Source organism: Urtica dioica, chromosome 9, assembly GCF_054948205.1.
Source record: "Urtica dioica subsp. dioica isolate 48M chromosome 9, U.dioica_male_clone48M_v1_H2, whole genome shotgun sequence".
Lineage (NCBI taxonomy): Eukaryota > Viridiplantae > Streptophyta > Magnoliopsida > Rosales > Urticaceae > Urtica > Urtica dioica.
The window spans coordinates 23757694-23778319 of NC_142764.1; the positions used below are offsets into that span (position 1 = coordinate 23757694).

General features: G+C 37.6%; 3 protein-coding genes across 4 annotated transcripts; 1 reads left to right on the forward strand and 2 right to left on the reverse strand.

Annotated features, from left to right (window-relative positions):
* LOC149385986 (cold-responsive protein kinase 1-like) lies at window positions 1–4010 on the forward strand. Of its 2 annotated transcripts, XM_089625560.1 has the most exons (8): window positions 1–115; window positions 339–455; window positions 969–1062; window positions 1440–1552; window positions 1668–1878; window positions 2249–2486; window positions 3301–3451; window positions 3551–4010. In XM_089625560.1, the coding sequence occupies exons 2-8, from the start codon at window positions 372–374 to the stop codon at window positions 3863–3865; spliced, it is 1206 nt and encodes a 401-aa protein (XP_089481686.1). In that variant the 5' UTR covers window positions 1–115; window positions 339–371; the 3' UTR covers window positions 3866–4010. The 2 variants fall into 2 exon arrangements, with proteins under 2 accessions (XP_089481686.1, XP_089481685.1); XM_089625559.1 differs by having other exon boundaries at window positions 25–455.
* A 101-nt stretch (window positions 4011–4111) lies between these two features.
* On the reverse strand, window positions 4112–6533 carry LOC149385987 (clathrin light chain 1-like). Its single transcript, XM_089625561.1, has 3 exons — window positions 6039–6533; window positions 4825–4978; window positions 4112–4734 (listed from the first exon to the last, which is right to left on the reverse strand). Exons 1-3 carry the CDS (start codon window positions 6425–6427, stop codon window positions 4348–4350), a joined length of 930 nt encoding a protein of 309 aa, XP_089481687.1. The 5' UTR covers window positions 6428–6533; the 3' UTR covers window positions 4112–4347.
* Window positions 6534–10915: 4382 nt separating this feature from the next.
* On the reverse strand, window positions 10916–18949 carry CPL1 (C-terminal domain phosphatase-like 1). The gene is made up of 17 exons (XM_089625558.1): window positions 18133–18949; window positions 16892–17371; window positions 16575–16785; window positions 16330–16487; window positions 16157–16227; window positions 15913–16018; window positions 15722–15805; window positions 14947–15522; window positions 14798–14861; window positions 14363–14493; window positions 14147–14200; window positions 13772–13868; window positions 13136–13365; window positions 12945–13031; window positions 12169–12234; window positions 11986–12050; window positions 10916–11703 (listed from the first exon to the last, which is right to left on the reverse strand). The coding sequence occupies exons 1-17, from the start codon at window positions 18406–18408 to the stop codon at window positions 11592–11594; spliced, it is 2868 nt and encodes a 955-aa protein (XP_089481684.1). The 5' UTR covers window positions 18409–18949; the 3' UTR covers window positions 10916–11591.
* Window positions 18950–20626: the final 1677 nt, after the last annotated feature.

The following is a 20626-nucleotide window of genomic DNA, read 5'->3' on the forward strand; positions in this document are numbered from 1 at the left end:
GAATGGTCGTTATCTTATACAGCTGTGGACAAAAATCAACAAACTTCATAAAAAGGAAAAAGTTTTCTTTTTCTCACGTTGCTGTTTTGTGAATCTGTGACCGTTTCCACTACGAGTGAGTTTTTTTTTCCAAACAGCCACAAAATTCAACATCAGTTTTCAAACCCACCAACTCGCCAAGGCGGCCATTTTTGCAATACTGTTGGGTCATGGGAAAATATTAAAAAATATATAAATTCTAATAATAAATAAATAATAAACCATAAGGCATATACAAGGATTTTTTTTTCTTCTTTTGAAAGTATTTTTTTTGTTTTTTTTTGTTTCATGATCCATAGAGAAGAAAGAAAACAAATTGAGCGACATAGTTGATGGTCTTCTCAGAACTCAATCCCAGAGAGCTTGGAAAGAGTTTCCAAGTTTGGCTTATATATTTATTCAGTAGCATAAACCAGGTAATTTCTTCCAATACATCACTTTGTTGCTTTTTTTTCAAGGATTTTATTCTGTCTTTTTGATTTTTTATTTCTTTATATTATATATTTATATTGTCTTGAGTAAAAATATGACTATTATCATTATTATTTTTTTATTTTATTTTTGGCGTGTGAATACTGATTTATGGTCTATGGGAATTGGGAAATGGGGTTTAATTTGTCAAAAGCTTCTTCTTAATTAGCTGAGCATTTTGTTTTTCCTTTCATTTTTGTTCCTAATATGATTTGTCGATTCTGGGTATAGAAACTGGATTTTCAATGAACATAATGGAATATGTGGTCATAATCATTCAGATCATCATCACCAAAACCGATTTCATCTATTAGGACAAACTAAAGAAACCCAGATTGAGATTGGGGTTCATCAGATTCATGATTTTATGTCTCGTTTCATATCTGATTCCTGAGATTTGTATAATTATTTTTATCTTTCTTTCCATTTTTGTTTTTCATTGTAAATTTTGGGTAAAGGAGTTGGAGAGAATTATGAGTTGTAGCTGCTTTGGTTCTTCTTCAGCTCTCGCCAAGAAAAGGGGTTCTGGTCAAGATCGCCTTGTAATCGATGGTATGTACATGGTCTTTCGTTTTTATATTTTATTTTTATGACAATTTCTCATTCAATCCTTGGTTGTGTTAGAAAAATATGAATTGGATATTCTTTTTGTCATGAAAAAAAACACACACACACACACTTGGGACCTTTTGTTCTCCTGTAAATTAAGTTCTGTTGCAGCTGATTTTTTTTTTTTTTTTTTTTTAAGCATTAGTTCTGTTGTCATCCTCACCTCTCATTAACTTCTAAAAGTTATCAGTTGTATCTTAAAATTTTATCTATTTTATACTTTTAGCCTAAAATTATATAATTCTTTTAAATTTACCCCCTTATATTTTTATTTTTCAAATTTACGCCCCTGACTGCAATTCTTGGCTCCGCCACTTTAGGGGTTCTTTTGGAAAAGATAAAGCACTTCTCGTACGAGGAGCTAAGATTGGCCACAGATAATTTCAACTCAAACAATAGACTTGGCCGCGGTGGCTTTGGAACGGTTTACAAGGTATATTCAGTAAAAGAGTTCATGATTTTATTTTCGAAAATAGGAATTTGAAGGCCTTCTTATCACATTTGTTGAATGTGTGTATTGAACAAGTAAATTAAATTTTTGGGTATAGGGAACTCTGAAAAGGGGAATAGAAGTGGCGGTGAAGTCACTCTCTGCTCAGTCGAAGCAAGGCGTGAGCGAATTTTTGACGGAGATCAACACGATAGCGAACGTGAGGCATCACAATCTTGTCGAGATCATCGGTTGCTGTGTCGAAGGAGGTCACCGGATTTTGGTCTACGAATACGCCGAAAACAACAGCCTTGATCGTGCCTTGCTAAGTAAGTTTCGCAAAAACAAAGAAGGAAATATTATACAAATTAGCCATTTGAAATTAATGAATTTAAAAATAAGCTAATGTCTCAAGATTTCAAAAGTTACATTGTCAAAAAAATAAAATAAAATAAATTTGACACTGCCATTAAATTTTTTGATGGTTTATATAAGCAATTTATAACTTTCAAATTTTTTTAAAAACATGATAATAAAAAATTATTGATACTCACACATTTTTGTTATTTCAATAAATTTTGATAGACCTTGGCTATATGCAAATGCATTAATCTCATTTGAGCATAAGGAATGACCCTTTTCCTTATTTTGTGGTAAGGAATCGAGTGCGTTTTTATTTTTTATTTTTTTATTTTGCAGGTTCGAGGAGTATAAGGAATAGGCTAGACTGGAGTAAAAGATGTGAGATTTGCGTAGGAATCGCTCGGGGTCTCGCGTTTCTTCACGAGGAACTCGAGCCACATATCGTGCACCGAGACATCAAAGCAAGCAACATTCTCCTCGACCAAGACTTCAACCCGAAGATCGGGGACTTCGGGTTGGCTAAACTTTTCCCTGATAACATCACTCATATCAGCACCAGAATCGCCGGAACCACGTATGTATTTTATTTATCTCTTTCCTCTCTCTTTTACTTCACTGTCCGGCATTGCCATTCCGGTTTGGTTCGAAAAGCCTGGTCTGTCTTAAAGACATCTCTTTCATTTTCTCAGTAATTCTATCATCACACTAATTATCACACGATTTTTAGCTCATGATTTTAGACCAAACGACTTTTTACTATTGTATATTCAATTTAACCCCTGACTAAAGACTAAGTATCATAAGATTTGAAGTCTAAAATATTTCATGAAATATTACGGGAGTGGCAGTTTAGTCCATGACATAATTTTTTATTTATTTATTTGTTACTTTAGTCAAACTATTGATTTGATGGCATTTTAGTAAGTTTTGTAAATCAAAATATAAAAATTTAAGTCGTCATCCCATGTATCGCGGCATAAACTTGTTGACATATTTGACCGTATAAACTTTAAACAACTTGTTAACATAATAAACTTGGTTTTTTAAATAACATATTTCTTCACACATGAGAATGCACTGGTAATCTATTTTTTTTAATAAAATAAAACTTTGTTTATTTTTTTAAAAGGAGGATGGACTACTGGACTATTGATTTAATTGACCCTTAATTTATTAATGTTGAATTTCATTAAAAATAAATAAAAATAAAATACCTTTATGCGACTTGCTTCAAAACCAATCATTTGAGGATCTCTTCATAAAATTAGTTTAGGAACCATAATGCCACCCACATTCCTAAGATCCTAAAGCACTCTTCCTATTCAAATTAGCTTATGCTTCTCCTTTTTTATTTTTTCTTTTTTCTTTTCTGTTATTGTCCTTTGAAGCGGGTACTTGGCACCGGAATATGCATTGGGCGGTCAGCTAACGATGAAGGCGGATATTTACAGCTTCGGCGTCCTCATCCTCGAGGTCATCAGCGGCAAAAGCAGTTCCAAAGAGAACTGGGGAGGGAATCACAAGCTTCTCTTGGAATGGGTACATACATATATTTAAATTCTCAATTATAGTTTTTTCTTTTGGAATTTTGGAATTTTTTATCCGACCCCTTTTTTTTTTTTTTTTTTTTGGGTGAAGGCGTGGGAGCTCCACGAAGAAGGAAGGCTGTTGGAGCTAGTGGACCCGGAGCTGGGAGAGTTTCCGAAGGAAGAGGCGGTCCGGTTCATGAAGGTGGCGTTTTTCTGTACCCAAGGGGTCGCGAATCGGAGGCCCGCCATGAGCCAAGTCGTCGAAATGCTGTCCAGAAAGATCCGACTCAACGACAAAGAGCTCACCGCCCCCGGCTACTTTCACGATTCTAGGCATAGCGGGTCTTCCTCAAAGAAAACCGGGTTGACCACCACCGAGATGAGCTCTGTCGTTGTCACCATCACTCAGATCACCCCTCGATGATCCAAGCCCGGCCCTGTATTTACTCTCAGTTTGTTACTATCAACGATTCATATTAATTTATAGAGTAGAAGAGTTTTGTGTAGAGACTAGTAATTGTAATGTTCATTGTAAGATAGAAAAATACATCTAAAGGAGTCTTTTTATGAATGAGCTCGCTTCATTTTAAATTTGCGCCTTTACTCACCATGGTCTGCGAAGCTGAAGCACTTGCATATTTTACCATAGCATAAGTCAAAGAACCGTAAGAAAAGAAAAGGCGGTAAGAAAATATATTCAATCCTCAAAGATGGTTCAAAAAAGTTACTCCGTACACAGGGCTTTTTAGAATATGACAACAATCACACAACCAAAACATTTACCAAACCAATGTGTATATATAAAAAAAAAAGGGTTCCCAAACTACTAAGGCACAAGAGCAATGGGAAAGCCAAATATTACAGAAGATAGTAATTAATTACCGAGCCCAAAAATCGAGAGAATAATCAAGCTGTTGCTTCCACGACCGGAGCAGGAGCGTCCGGTTTAGCGGCGACATCTTTGGCCGGAGCCGCGCCGGAAGTCGACCCGGTTTTCCCGGCCGGAGCTGCGCCGGAGTCTTTGGCGTCCTTCGCCGGAGGAGGCGGTGGAGGGATCATGTGCGGTGGCGGCGCGTGCTTGAGCTTCACCAAGAGTTGCCTCATCCGCGAGAGGTCGCTGGGCTTCCCTGGCTTCGGACCCTGGACCACCGTGATCGAAGGCTTCTTGTCCTGATCCTTCTTCCCTCTCTTCTTCTCCATGTTCGGGACCTCGTTCGGGATTATCTCCGCGATCGCTTTCCAGTACTGCTTGTCCGCCTCTTTGTGGAACTTCTCTTGCTTGCTCAAGTCTAACTGCAACGGACGAACGATTCAAAGTTCAAACAAACCCGTTTGTTCAGTACCAAAGATAGATCGATATCGGGTTATCATTTCGGTACTTGCCTTTTCTTTTTCTCTGTTGTTAGTCTTGTTGGTCTCGACGTTGAGCTTTCTTTTCTCGTAGAAGGACATTATGTACTCCTCTGCTTCCTCGATGATCTTGTTCCTCATTTCTTTTTCCTTCCTCTCCTTCTCCTCTAGCTCAATGGCATTTTGACTGTTCAGCCACACGTAAGAACGTACAAATTAGCTTCAACATCCATATTCTCAATTTTTTTAGGCATTTAAACAAAATATAACCAAGCCGTGTTTCCAAAGAAGATCACAATCCAAACCCAGAGCCACTGGTAATTAGGAACGACACAACTTGCAAATCTACTTGAACAGTGCAATCTAGCTCTTATCACACTACAGCATGCACAAAACAAGACTTCCTAAGACTAAAAAAAAAACCCCACCCGAACCATAAAATAGACGGGTTTAACAAGAATGTATCACCAAATGCTTGACAAAGAAGCTATGTTCTCAAAAACGTCCTTAAACTTTGGAGAAAGAGAACACAATCGCAACACTGAAACCAGTTCACAACTCATTCCCATTACAAAATAATTTTATTTACATAAAAGATCCTGTATTGGTTATTATTCTTCTTCCCTAGATAAGTGGGGGACTATGAGAATGCCTTCATTTAGAACTGGAGCAGATATCAAAACAGGCATATCATAATCTTAGTACATTAACAATTTATGAGCTAAAGTTAACTAAATCGTATTATACCCACTCAAATGCCTAAATGAATATACTAGATCTACGTAGGTTGAAGTGGAACTAAAAAAATTATTTTTATTTTTGTGTAATACAACAAGATATTGTTACAAAGGAAATATAAACGATCCGGACCAGCCCTAATGTTCATAGCAGTCCCGAACTTTTTGTTACCAAAAATCTGAAACAGGAATTGAGAGATCTCACTGAGTTCGCATTTCCAAAAATCTAGTCATTGTGATTTTCCGACATTATTTATTTCGGAAGATCTAAGTTATTGTCAATTCAGTGAAGAACAGCGAAAAAATGTTAAATTTATTGTAACTAAATGGCGCTGAGATTCGAATTTTCGAGAAACCAGTTCAATCGACAGACAGCAACATGATCTCCAACGACAAAGTTAAATTCACGCCGCAGATCTAAGCTAATTCTATGTTTCAATGAAGAACAAACACAGATCTAAGGCATACGATAAAGAAAGAGAAGCAATCAGATCAGATCGAGAATCTCACCGTCTCCACTCACGAAGCGCGAATCCTTCCTCGGCCTCCATCTCGCCGGGCGGCGGAAGCATCGGACCGTCGGAGGAGAAAACTCCGGCGATGTCTCCGTCAGCGCTGCCATAGCCACCATAGCCGTTTCCGTTGCCATTCACGACGGGGACGGAGCCAAAAGGAGAGGATTTAGAGTAGTCGGGATTAGAATCCTGGAAAAAGTCGTCGGGAGAGGCGGAGTGGTCGACGGCGACGTACTCGTCCGCGGAATTTGGCTGATCGGCGGGGAAAGCGGAGTAGGAATCGTAGCCAGAGAAGCTATCAACAACGACGACGTCGTCTTGGTCGTCGAAGTGGCGAGTTTCAGGGTTCAGATCGTCGCCGTCGAATGCGTCGAAAGAAGCCATCTTTCACTGTTATCTTCTGTTCTGGCACTTCGCTAAAACGACGACGTGTGTTTGTCTGTTTTCTTCTGTTCTCTCCCGGATCGGTAACCTTGGAAATGAGAGTTTTGGTTGGAAGAATCATCTTATATGCTTAACGGTGAAGCAAAACGGAACGGAAAAGGCAACGGAAGAGATAATTGGGAAAGTGTGAGTCGTCAAGGTAGTAAGTTTTAATTTGACAAAAATGCATTTTTTTTTTTTTTTTTTAATAACACGGAATTTTCATTAAACTTGGGTAAAAAGGCATAACAATACAAGAGAATAACATCTTAATACAAGAAACACCTCAAACCTAAGTCAGAGTGAAACTAACACTAAGTTCCGGTAATCGTACGTTTTGTGCATGCTTCCAACAAGAAGAACGACGAGCACAATATTCGAGCACACATATGGCTCTTTCAACAAAACCAATAATGGTTGATGGAAAGGTCCACTCAACCTCGGTCCGATGATCACGAAAAAGATGCATCTTCAGCCTATATAGAGCAAAATCTAACAGGAAATCCACACCGGGATAATGAACGACGGCTAATCCGACTCCATAACAAAACAAAGCAAACAAAATGTTGCTACCAAAAATATCACTCGCAATTATTCTTAAACTGAAAAAAAAACCAACATAAAATTAAAACTAGCCACCAGAGTTGGGTACACAACACCGAGAATCCATGCCTCACTGTCCTCGCCGTGGAACAACCACGCCATCACGCCGTCGCAGCCATGCAGCCCCGTCCCTGTCACCGAGGAGCCAAACCATACCGAGGAGTCACGCCACTCTGCTCCCATCGCCGAAAAACCACGCCGCGCCCTCGACGTCACTGAGGAGACACGCAGCGCCGTCGCCATTGTCGAAGAGTCACCCAACGCCGACCCCGCGCCGAAAAGCCACGTCGCGTCGTCACCAGAGAGCCACGCAGCGCTGTCGCCGGAGAGGCGCGCAACGTCGTCACCGGAGAGGAATCACGTTGCATAGCCTCTGTCGCCGAGAACACGCCACAGCACGAATTTTCGTTGTTGCTTCACTACCTCTAGTTGCTTTCCGTCGTCCATTCTCCCCCGGAGCCGAAAGACACCCAGCAATGACCGGAGTCCCTGCCAGAATCGGCCCCAGGGGAGAGAAGAAAAAAAACTAGATCTAGATCTGAAAAAAAACCAGAGAGAGTTAGAGGAGAGAGAGAGAGAGAGTTTTTTCTTTTTTACAGTTTGTAATCAAATGTAATGTTAAACAATATTTATTTGCTAGGATTAGGAAATTATGAAAATTTACAAAAATGCATTTAACACATTACAAATTTTTAAAATTTATTATGTGGTCTTTTGCTATGCGGTCTTCTGTTATGGTATGCAATCCAATCACAACTCTGCTGTGATCCGTTGTCTTTTGATGTGCTCTGCGGTGACCTGCAATATTCTGTGGTGCTATGTTGAGATTTGAAAACCTTTAATTTGAAAATTATGTGTCAAGGATATTTTTTGTCAAATTGCACGCACTTTCTAAATTAAAATTTACTATCCTTCAGAAATCTAATTTCTCAAACTTCAACACATACTTTCCCAAATTTTAATGGGCTCTATAGTTAACTAGTCAATAACAAACTTAAATTTTGAAAAATAACTAACTTTGGGTTAATTTAACATATATTAACGAAAATCAAATGTCCAAAATACTCTTCACTAAATATTTTTGAATTAAAAATAAAAAACCTAATAAGATGACCATAGCCACATTTAATGACCTTTCATTTCTTGATAATTAATTATCTCTCTTTCTTCATTAAAAAAAACTCTCTCTCTCTCTCTCTCTCTCTCTCTCTATTAACGATGCATTTGTCTCTCTACTCCGATTTTTACTTTGCATTGTACCGATCGAAAGTTGCGTCGAAATCTCCTAGATTTATTATGGCTGCATTTTTGTTACAAATTTACCAACATTAACACAAATATACTGACCACGCCGTTGATTCTGTTCACCCTCGTTGCTGCCAACGAAACCGATTCGTCTTCATCGTTGCCTAAAACAAATTTACCGTCATTACATATACAAACACAAATTTACCGTCATAGCACAAATAAACTAATATAAATAATGTAAACAACGGAGAAACAAAGTCAAACCTCAAACCCAAAGTCGAAGCACATGAAGATGACTTACTTCGTTGTCCAAAACGATGTAAGTTGCCTCGAGGCACGCCTCCAATGCCATACTCTACCGAAGAACCTTGAGCCTGCCTCCACCACACGCATCTTGATTTTGAGGAGGAGTAGAATAACCATATGTACCCTCCGCCTCAACCTTGGCCTTCGAACCCTGATCTTGCACCGGGAAGCCCCCGTGGGACGAGCTCCGAGGGGAGCGAGCCTCGTCACTACATCTTTGGCCACCTCCATGATGGTCCATAATCTCCAAGCGCTAATCGGATCTGACTCTGCCCTGCGTGCCACCCACACCTCGCCGCGGCCTCTCTCGCCGGAGATGAGTTTGCTACCATAGGATATTCCGACAATGGAGGAGTCGGTGAAGTGGAAGCCGAGTACGAGGGAAGCGGCGAGTCTGTAAAGTCTTCGAGATTTTCCGATGGTGCGGAGGCAAATTAACAACGACTGAGAGAGTGATCGTCGGAAGGGCAAACTCGATTTGCCATGGCGATTTGAGCGCTTTCCACTCGTCATCTTCCATTGAAGTCAGTATAGTGGATGGAAATCGTGGTCTTGTGATAGTGGTGATTGAATGCTACAAATTAATGCATATTAAAGGAGCATTGTTTGAGAAAATTGGTTGCTTCTATATCAATTACTGATTTGTTTATTGAGCCTAAAACAACACATTAAACAAATCTGATTCACCATTCTCATCAATTTTTTTTTTCAAATTTTTTAATAAAAAGGGTAAAATCGAAAACAAGTATTTGGCTTAATTGCCACATCATCAAAATTGACTATTTGAACAAAAAATATAAAAGATCGGTTAGTTTACAATTCCAACGTTTCATGTGGCTTAGTTAATTGATGTAATTTTTCTATTTGTATTCATGTAATGGGTTGTCTTTTACTTACATGGCTTTGTTCAACTTTAATTCCACCTAATGGTAAATGACATCGCTATATTGTTCATAATATAGGTGAATCCCACCAGTTTCAGTGTCATATTCCTAAAATCAAAGTTATTAGAACAGTATTCTTGGGATTAAAATTGAAAATTCAGTATCAGCGACAATTTCATCTAATATACTTGAAATTGTCATCAAGGGTTCGACTGATTTTTTTTATCAGATGATTATTTTAGGGAAAAATAACACATATATACCATGTGTTTTAGTGAAATGTTGAGTTTAACATTTGGTTTTCAAAAATGTCGAGTTCATACCATCTGTTTAACTAAAATGACAAAATTATACCATGAAATAGATAACACTGTCACAAATCTCTCTTACATTGATATTAACTCTTATATAAGAAAAACCGAATCAAATCTAAATCAGTACCCTAACTTCTAGATTTCCAATTTTGAAATAAAAATAGTCTTAAATTGAAATTAAATAATAAAATTCATCTCTCCAGAGATGACTTAATTATGTGTTCAAATTGAACCTCTGAATCATGGATTCTCTATTCGAATATGTGATTTTGATGACTATCAACTGTCGATTTTTACACATTTGCCTCTTTTTGTGTTCTTCACGATTAAGAAACTATTGTTTACTTTTTTGTTTTTAAATAAATTACATATATGACACGAATGAATAAAGATAATCAGTGTTTACATATAAATATTATAGTCAACGTCAATGAAAATTCAAGAAAAAAAAAAGATTCATGGCACTGTTGTATATTTCATTGTATAATTTCGTTATTTTAATTAAATAGAAGGTATGAACTCAACATTTTTTAAAACAATGGTTAAATCGACATTTCACTAAAACACAAGGTATGTATGTGTCATTTTACCTAAATTTAGGCATAAAGCTTACTAGACAGTTCACTGACTTTAATGTAAAATTGTTCTACTGATCGATGAAATAAGATGCTATCAGTAGTCTAAGTTGTAGCGACATTCTAAATTTACAAACGAGATTGGTGTTTCTTAACTCGAAATGAACATTTTCAGACAATAAACTCATTTGTACAGAGGACAACCCTCCTTCCATAGGATCTGTAATTACCTCTTAACATCATTCTTGATAACAGGTTCTATATATAATGTGTAACAGAAACTAACTACTGCCAATTATAATCATCGCATTCGTACCGCAGATGGCACTTTCTTCTGAAGGGCAAAACTGTGACCGACCCACTTGAAAATCAAGACCTGTGCAGCCCAGTTTAGAAACAAAATCTGTGTTCTAAAGCCAGTTGTGTAAGGGAGAATGACGAGGACAAAACAAAATAAGTTATACTTGAAAGACCATCTTCTATGTTCGGAGCAAAATTTAATTCTAATAGACCTAAAAATAGAAATTTCTATCATGTGTATTGGTCTAATTGGTAATCATCATATTACAACAACCCGACTTACATCATTCCGCGAACCCGAAAAATCTGGCACCCGAGATGATCTGTAGTACCTCTTAATCTTACACCGTATCACCCGAGATGATCTGTAGTACCTATACTTTTCTTACAGTTAAAAAATTAACTGCCAGTGGTCGATATAACTGTTCCTCAAACCCTCGGGCAGTGCCAGGACGCCGGGGCTGAGCTTTGCCCTCATGGGGTCAGAAAAGAAAATCCCAACCCCACCGAGCCTTTCGAAGATCTTTGGTTACCAATCATTACCACCCACATAAGAAAATAAAAACGGAGCTATGACGAACCCCAGCTCTAAACCCTAATCCATGTAACGAGGCTTCTTCTACAAGAATGAAAAGATCTCAGAGCGGAGACCTTCCGTGGGTTTCCGAGGAGTCTCACCCTCGGCCCAGTAGGAATTCGAAATTACGCCCCGTAGAACAATTCTTTTTTTTTGGTCCTTTCAAGTCGGGATATATATTTACTCTGAATTACACTCCAGCTGGTGGTTTCAGGATCTCCGTAGCTATTGCTTCTCTCTCTATCTCTATGACGTACTGCAAAGATGACCCAACAATAGGCGTAGTGAAATGTGAAGGCGAAAGGGTATCGAGGACTCTCAGGGAACAGGAGGAGCATTTTTGGGGTATCTTGCGGACGAAGGCAACCGCTGTAGCAATCGTGGAAAGTCCTGTTGCTTTTGCCGTTTATTTGAGTATCCTTGCATCGACCTTGACATCAGAAACACCAAATTCATTAATCAATACATTCATATAAGTTGATGCAAAAGACTGTAGTGATCATGCCTAAAAAAACTGTTGACACAGCACCAAACTGTTTTTACTTTCAAATTTCTGGACTGTTGTTCATTCACTTCCACAGACGCCCAAACACTTAACACGACTAAGATATCAGTTCTATTATAAATTTGGAACGTTGGGTCTCAACAGCTATCTAATTTGTGATTTTGATTAAGCTGATGCTAAATCAAGAGTTTATTATAGATGACCAACCTTGGAGAGCCAATGCGTTTCTGACCATATGGTGATCTTAAACTTGCGAGGGCTTTCTCAGCAGCCTAAGAAAATAACACCCAGATTAATCTCATTAACAAATAAAGCGACATAAGATTTTAGTTTTCCTTTTTTTCTTTTTCTTCAGGAGAAGCATTATGAGCTTAAAATATAATAACATACCCGCATCTTAGCTTCATCCCATGTCAATCCCATTCCCTTTGCTATGAGCTGGCCATCTATCTCTACCTACAATAGAAATCGTACAAAAGTTGCAAAAAATCATTAGCTTCTGAGGATAATACTGCAAGAACTGTGCGACAGGAGTTGCAATTCTCTCCAACAACTATGTTTTTCAGTTATGAGATGACTCCTGAACTTCAGGAACTAGGAGAGACAAAATCTAAAAGTAATTCAAACAAGTACCACCAGCCCAGAATCTAGTTTGGCTAAAGTATCAAGTTGGCTGATCAATAGACTGGCTCAAAAATCTCAAGCACTAGGTACCACAATTTGTACGTCATTCACTTTCTTTTTTGGGTCTTTTAGCTATATAGCCATTTGACTTATAGCGTTTTGTATAATAGCCAACATTTTGTAAATTTTCTGTAAATAGTAATCTCAACTTATTTACGGCACTCAAAAAGACAAAAAAACCCAAAATAGGCGGGATTTTTTTTTTTGGTATTTTTGTCTTTTTGATTCCGTAAATAAGTTGAAGTGGCTATTTACAAAAAATTTACAAAAGGTTGGATATTTAGCAATTCTTAGACTTTCGGTGGCTTATTTGGCTAATTTTTTGTTCTTTTTTCACCTTAGATCTGCTTATTACAGCGGAAAGGGCATATGATATAAACCGTGCAAGAATATTTTGTATCGATACATTAAACCAATATCTTGAATTGTATACCGCAAATAGATCCAACTTAAGCTCTGTCAGAAAATGATCTTGTAAGTACCTGAGCCTGCACTTCATCCATTTGAAGTGAGCTAGCTGAACTTGGAGGCTGATGATGAAAATCTAAATGAAGACCCTCCAGTGCACACTGAAGTATAACAGGTTATTTGCAAATCAGCATCCATCCACTATTTAAGTCACCAACAATGGAAATATAAATCGACGTGAAAATAATCAAGGTTCGAATCCTACATATTCTTCAAGTGCAGAGACTGAACTCATAGATCTCTTAGAGCCTTCTAGTTGAGAGCCCATAAACCGAGATGGTTCTGATGAAGTTGAAACAGAGAGTGACTCATCTTTAGATTGGCCACCAAACGAATTGTAGCTGTTTACAATTCCATTGTCATTCACATCGGGAAGCTTCGAAGTGTCAGCAAGTAAAGACCCAGAATCCTGCTTAACTCGTGAAATATATATATCTGCAAAATACATCCCAGACACACCCAATAGTTACGCTGCAGAAAAGCTATAATGGCATTCCCAGAAACCAAATGCTACCAAAGCTGAATAAGAAAGAGCTCTGTTAAAAGAAGTTTCTAAATGTACTGAGATGTAACAGGCATAACGATTTTCCCTTTTTTTTCCTTGACAATTTATGGGGATTTTAAATATTAATTTAGCTGAACAGCTGCTGAAAAAAAAAAAGTTTCATTTTCCTTGCAAACATGTTGTCTTTTTATCTCATCTGCTACTGTTATTTGGCTGTTGTATATAACATGCTTGGAGAGTAGGAAAATAACAGTTACATCATATCACTATCAAACATTACAATAAAAAATAAAATAAAAAGTCAACAATATTGCTATACTCAAACGAGTATCTTACCAGCCAAGTTTCCAAGAGAAAAGTCGGCAGCCTGGAGTTGTGCTTCTCTTCTTGTTCTACCGGTTCCTTCACCAACTTTTTCCCCAGCAAACCAAGCCTAAGAATGAAACACGAAACATGTGATCAAGCCATGCATTTCTCAACAAAAAAAATGTGCTAATAAGTCAGACTAGATGGAAAATCACTTATTCAATAAATCAGCAATGTATCTTACTTGAAAAACTAAAAATTATTAAAAAGTACAGAAAAGGTTTTAGGCAAAGATATACTTTATTGTTCATCCACCTCATCAATCTCATATACATTTTTCCCATAGAGAATAAAATAAATACAAACTTGAATCAAAGAAACTAACGCATAGAATTGACAAGATACCTCGACAGAAAACTGCAAATCAGTGCATGAAACCAAAGCTGGCCTGAATTCCACCTGTAGCGTTGTTAAGTAAATAAGAATGAATAAATAAATTAACAAAAATAAAGAAACAAAGAAAAATGAGACAATGCCTATTATGCATCCTACACATGACAGCCAAACTTTCAATTAACGGAATCCTATAAATTAAGACACAGGCAAGACTCCAATGATTACCCTAGCTCCACACTTCAATCCAATGCCCTGTAAAACTACCACTGGAGTTTCTGCATTCGATGCTGGCAGCCCAGAGTCAAATTCATTTTCCCTGTTGCTTGAAGAAGGACGACCCGAAGAAAACTCTTCACCTACAAAAATAAAGTAACCCACAGAAAATGCTAAGACTAAAAACGAGAATGAAAGGAAGAAAAAAAAAGAGTGCAAAAATTGCTAAATTGCATTCACACTCTAATAGTTTCAGATTCCATTGATAATTCAAGGTAATCAGAATTTTGTTGAAACTTGAAATATGAATCCAGAAAACAAGATACTACAAAACGAAAGGTGGTGATTATCACCTCTACCAAAACATATAAATATAGCATTTCATCTGTTAAACTAAGATACCCATTAACAAAATTCAGTCAATCATGTTGTATGCTTGTAGCTCACCTTGAAAGGAATTATAACCAGGCAAGGGATGGCGCGATCTCAACCGATCATCTCTTTGTAAGACCTGCAAATGCACAACAATGCAAGAGCTATAAGCTTCATCAGTCAAAAGTATAATTCTGAGCTTTGCAACACCAAATGCAAATTACCTCTCTTGGCAGTCTTCGATTTTCCTGAATAATCCTATCAGGCAGCATCGGATTCTCACCTTTCGGAAAATAAGATGGATTTTGAGACCTACGCTTATCTATCTGAATCGGCTGTGAATCTAAAGGAAATTCTTTGGGTACTGCTCTGTTCGGTTGCCGTGGAGGACTCATATTTTCCTCCTTGGGTAGCCAGCCCACACGTTGTTGCACCGGTGGAACAGGCACCGGATTTTGAGGTCTAGCGGGAAACGAGGGTTCAGGCGGCCCATTCTCTCTAACATCCTGTCCATGTTGCAGAATGAGAAGCCTCCGTCTTGTATCGGGATCTAATTCTGATTCCGGTACCTCGCCTTCTTCTCTAGCAGGAGAGCTTTGCAAACTTGATTCGACTGAACCAGCATATGGTTTAACTACCGAAGCTGACGGGGGAAGGAACTGCGTGTTCGAAAAAGAGGTTGCTGAAATTTGATTTATCGATGGGGGAATGATCCCAGAAGAAGATGGCATTGAGTATTGAGGTGGTGGCACAAGTCTAGGATCAAGGTTTATCGCCGATGAAGCAGCGGAGATCGCTTCCTGAACAAATAAATTAACTAGATTAGAGCACTGATGTCGAGCTTAACCTTGGCCACATTCACTTACAAACAAATTCATGAATTTCATAGCCATAAAATAAAAAAGTCTTGATGCAAGAAGTGGAGGACAGGGCAGATTTCTACTCGAAATCATACATATATCAAAACAAAGATTCCTGTGGTTTAGATTTTGTGACTACCTTTAGTCTCCTTTCAACCTCAGCATCTGCCATGCCATCAAAAACAGGGGGATCTCTGTTTCCATTTGTAGCAGAACCATCATCCTGAAGAATGTGGAATAAGCAGCTCTTAGGGACCATGACCCTTACGAATTTGGAGGGCTATGTACATTTATCCAATAATAAGTTAATAGATAAATATAAAGACTAACCTCAGAAACAAGAAAACTGCTGACATCAGGAACAGAAGGGATATCTTTCATATCATTTTCATATGAAATTTCGGGAATTTTTTGTAGAAGACTGTCGTCAAACTCTCTGCGACCAAAAGTTTCAAATATTGTTAGGATGAAAACAACATGATTTCTCTATCAATACCCTCAATGATTAATGACTGTTGTGTGCTAAGCATGTGTTCTAGGATCAAAAGTTGCACAAGGGGGCAGCATATCTTACTTGAAAAAGCTACCTCTGACATTGCACGCAACATTTCTTGCGACACACAAGACAGGAACAGCATTGTTTGCCTTCAACATTAGGATTGAAAATATAAGTACATGTTCAAGTATAGTGTGCCAACATGAGCAGTGCAATAACGTTAAACTTGATAACTGAAGGATGAGTATTACTTCGGCCTGAGGAGCATAGTATGGAGCAAAAGCAGGAACGACATGGACCCTTGGTTGATCCTTCTCATCCCACACTTTCAAGCGATCATCAATCACTAACGCCATCCTTGGATGACATAAACCATCTTGAAAGACATTGAACAATGACTTCTTCAAACCTTTCGACACAAATACAGTCAGTAGAGATATAAAATCTACACGAGAAACGAATGTCATCCCAAAATAAACAATGCTATACTACTCACCAGACTTAACACATACTATGCGCTCCAGTTGCTCTTTAAAGTTGATCAGATTTGATTCTGGATCGAGAAGCCTCCACATTTCCAATGCATAATCTCTTTCAGCCATTGTGCAAACATAGACCTCAAAACGCTTACGCCCTCTTGCTGTCAAATAACTCCTAAGATCCTCCCACGCAGGTCTCAACCTCACAAGAACACTCGTATCACGAATCTGTAGCAAGAAGAAAAGTGATCAGTAAGTTCTTACTATTCTAAGTAGGTTAATAAGATTTAGAGTACTCCATTGCAATGAGCTGACCCCCAAAAACATTACTAACCTGCGGATTGATGCGAGTCAGAATGATGTTCTTCTCGTGTAACCTTATAAGAGGACGGACAATAGGCTGATGGTTGTCCGACAAAGCAGGAACAACCTCTGACTGAGCTTTGATAACCCGGCCATTATCAATGAGCTGGTCATTCTCAACAAACTGCTTTAATACACTCTTGTCGTCTTGATATCGTTTCACTTCTCCCAGCATTCCAGCTACACGCTGTGGGTCCGTTTCGCTGTTTATCTTGCGCTGCAGCGCCTCAATCCTGTCCTCAAATGAGCGCATTGTATTGGCAACTATGAGAGTTTCATCGAGATCGAACACAATGCCAAGACATCTAAGGTTCAGCATGACAAGACAAGAATGGTAAAGCCCCGATGCCACATTGAATCCCCAGAAACATGGATATTGTTTGTTACTGTTCCTAGAATACATGGCGACTAAATGGAGTTCCTCTCCAGCTCCAAGCGACATTACAGCAGTCTGTAGACAACAAAATTTGAATTGGCATCACTGAGAAGATAACCGTAGGCAATAAATCTCAATTGCCGATAAGACGGGAGCATTTAGAATAAATAAGATTTGACAAAGTATGCATAAAAATGTACTGCGCCATACTGGTCTAGCATAGCAATGAAATACAAGATAACACAAGAACCGTCCCAGTGCTTCAGATTACACGATCAGTAGATTAAAAAAATAGTACCAGTATGATTAGTTCTTATTTAAAATTGTCTTCTTTCTTGAGAAAAGTACACATAAAAAGACAGAACAATTTAGCACCACTAAGAAAGACTTGAACCATCAGAAAATTTCAAATAATTTACCCATAGCAAGCTCAGATTTAAGGTTCAGGTCGAAATATTAAAAATCAGTATCCAATTGCATAGTTAAGAAGCTCATTCAGCTCAAGCACAATTTCTCTACAACAAAAAAACTGATAAACTTGAACAATTAGCAAAAACTTCCATATAACTCAGCTAACCAAGGTTTCCCTAGTTAGGAACTTAGGATTCACCTGCGAATAAGGTCCAGAGTCAACAAACAACAAGTCAATTAACTTAGAATAATAACATTCCACAATGGAGCTTAAAGATTGCTTCTTTAGCTTTTTTTTTTCTCTGTAAACCCCTTGTTGTCGCTCGCAAATATTTTTCTTTAACTTTATTAAGTTCAAAGATTAAGTGTCGAATTTTCCGTTTCTGATTTAGAAGGTTAGCTTGTGGTGTTTGTGTCTATAATACCTTGTTTTCCATGACACATGAAGAGTGCAAAAGAAAGATCGGCGAGTCCTGAGACAGCGAGGTCTTTGACTCCATTTTGAAGCAAACTCCGCCGCAAGCAACCGTGTGAAGCACTGCCAACGGCGGACATCTCTCGCTCGGTTGCGAAAAATGGCTTATCCGGATTTCCCTCAGGTCATCGATTACCATCCTCTTCTTCTTGTCGTTCTCATCTCCGGGATATATCTCTACTTCTCCGAGTAACTCTTTACCTTTATACACCACCGATTTATACATTTTCTTTTCTTTTTTCTCTCACCAGCAAAACACCTCTGTCTTGCTTCTCATAAAATCACAGGTCTCGTCAAGTGCGACATAACACTTTGAACAATACAAAAATCTTACATCATCATCGTCATGAGTGCTTTAAATTTGGTCCAAATTTTGAGTTCATATCACTGATCCGCCAAAAAAAAAAAAGACGAGAATTAGGGTTTCTTTTCTCTTCTGGAAATTTTTAGATCCCTGATTGGCGATGATCCAAGATAACTGAACTGATCAGAAAATACGCTGTTTGTTATAGATTTTCGTATAATATCGGCGATTGGTGTATCTATGAGAGTGTGTGTTTGAGTTCTCTAGGGTTTGGTTATGGTGGTTTGAACGATGATGATGGTGAAGAAGAACGAGCCGTCGAGAAGAGAGAAACCCTAGATCCAGATAGCGAAAGGTCAAAAATAGTACGACGCATAAAAGTTAAATAATTGTATTATTGTGATATTTATATTTTAAAGAAAAAAAGCAAGCGATGGTATTTATTTTATTTTTGCTTCTTTTTTTCTTTTCTTTTTTTAAGAACCTTATTTTATTTTACTTTCACTTTAGGCTAGATTTTTTTTTTGCTCAGATCTTTAGGCTGGATTAGGTTAAAGTGGGCGAAGCTTCGTAAAAGTGAAGAAGCAAAACAAATAAATAGTGAAAACTGTGAAATTACGAAAACAATTCGGGAAATAAAAAGGAGGAGGAAATAAATAATCCTGTCACTCTTTATGGCTCTTGGTGTTGGCTAGAAAAAATAAAGGTGACACGCTCAGATAGCAAATTGAAATAATAAAAGCCATCATAAATTTATAATTTGTGTCTCCTAAAGTATAATGTTCGTATAGGTTATTTCTAAATAAATAAATAAACAGGCCAACAAAGGAGAGAAAACTTCTTTAAAAGAAAAGAAGAAGATAAAGAAAAAAATTAAATTTAAATATGTATATATATATATATTTCTTTTCGAAAGGTAAAAAAGAAATATAATAATAATATGTTAATATTTACAGACTTGTACGTGGCGTGTAGTTATTGGTTGATCAGATCTGTGGTCATGATTTTAGTCTTCTAGATGATGCTTCTATATTTTGATCCCAAAAAAAAAAATAGTAACTTCTTTTATATTCTATGACCTTTTTTTAGGGGACAGTCTACTTTGACCCTTTGCAATTGAAAATAATTAGAGCATCTTTAATTGTTTCTTGCTTAAGAATTGTAGGGATTTGCTTGCAAATATAAAAAATGTTTAGCTAGTTGCTTAACCATTGTTTTGCATATTGGCTATTGATTTAGCTAAGCAAATCTAAGCAAATTGGCTAATTTAAGCTAGTTGCTTAACTATTTAGCTCTAAAAAATCTATGTGGCAAAAATACTATTTAGCTAAGCAATACCCTAAGCTAAACCATTAAAGATGCTCTAATGAATTGATTACAAAATTCAGATTAAAAAAAATTGATTACAAAATTATTTACTATTTTAGTTTTGGATAAATTGGCCATTTAACTTTTTTCAATACAAAATTACAACTAATTTTGAACTTCCCAATTACATTATAGCAAAAGTTTTATAATCTTTAAACAAATAGCCCTATAAATTGTGTGTCATTAGTTAATGTTATTGCCGAAAATTTAGTCAACACTTAAAGTTTTGACGCGGATTTATATATGATCGGACATTGTGATCGCACTTAGATTACACGGAGGTGAAATTTTCCAACTTTTCGCCTTAACCTCATCAGAATGTGATTTTCGTCTTATTGTCACTTGATAAAATAGAGATAAGTGAACCTGAGGAGTCCGGATTATTTCTCTCTAGCACACACTTTGATGCTCAACATAAGTTTTTTTTTTTGTTGTTGAATGTGAAATGGGGAGTCACGTTCTCTCTATTGAATTTTTAGGGGGAGAATCGTGATGTGAGAGAAAGATACACAACTTTGTCAAGTTGAGAGAAACTTACCTCGACTTTAAATGGAATGATATATTTATAGAGGAGCCACGAGGCTGTGTGGAGGGGGAGGAATTCTTAAGCAAGGTCATTATCCGTTCAAGCCATCACTATTTTTTTGCGAGGGCTGGGATAGTCATGGAAGGGTCGGTCTCTTGCCCACGCCAAAACCTCCCCTCGGAAGGGCTTGTCGGTGTGCCCGTGCCATGACCTCCCATGGGAAGGACTAGTCTCTTCTACGCGCTA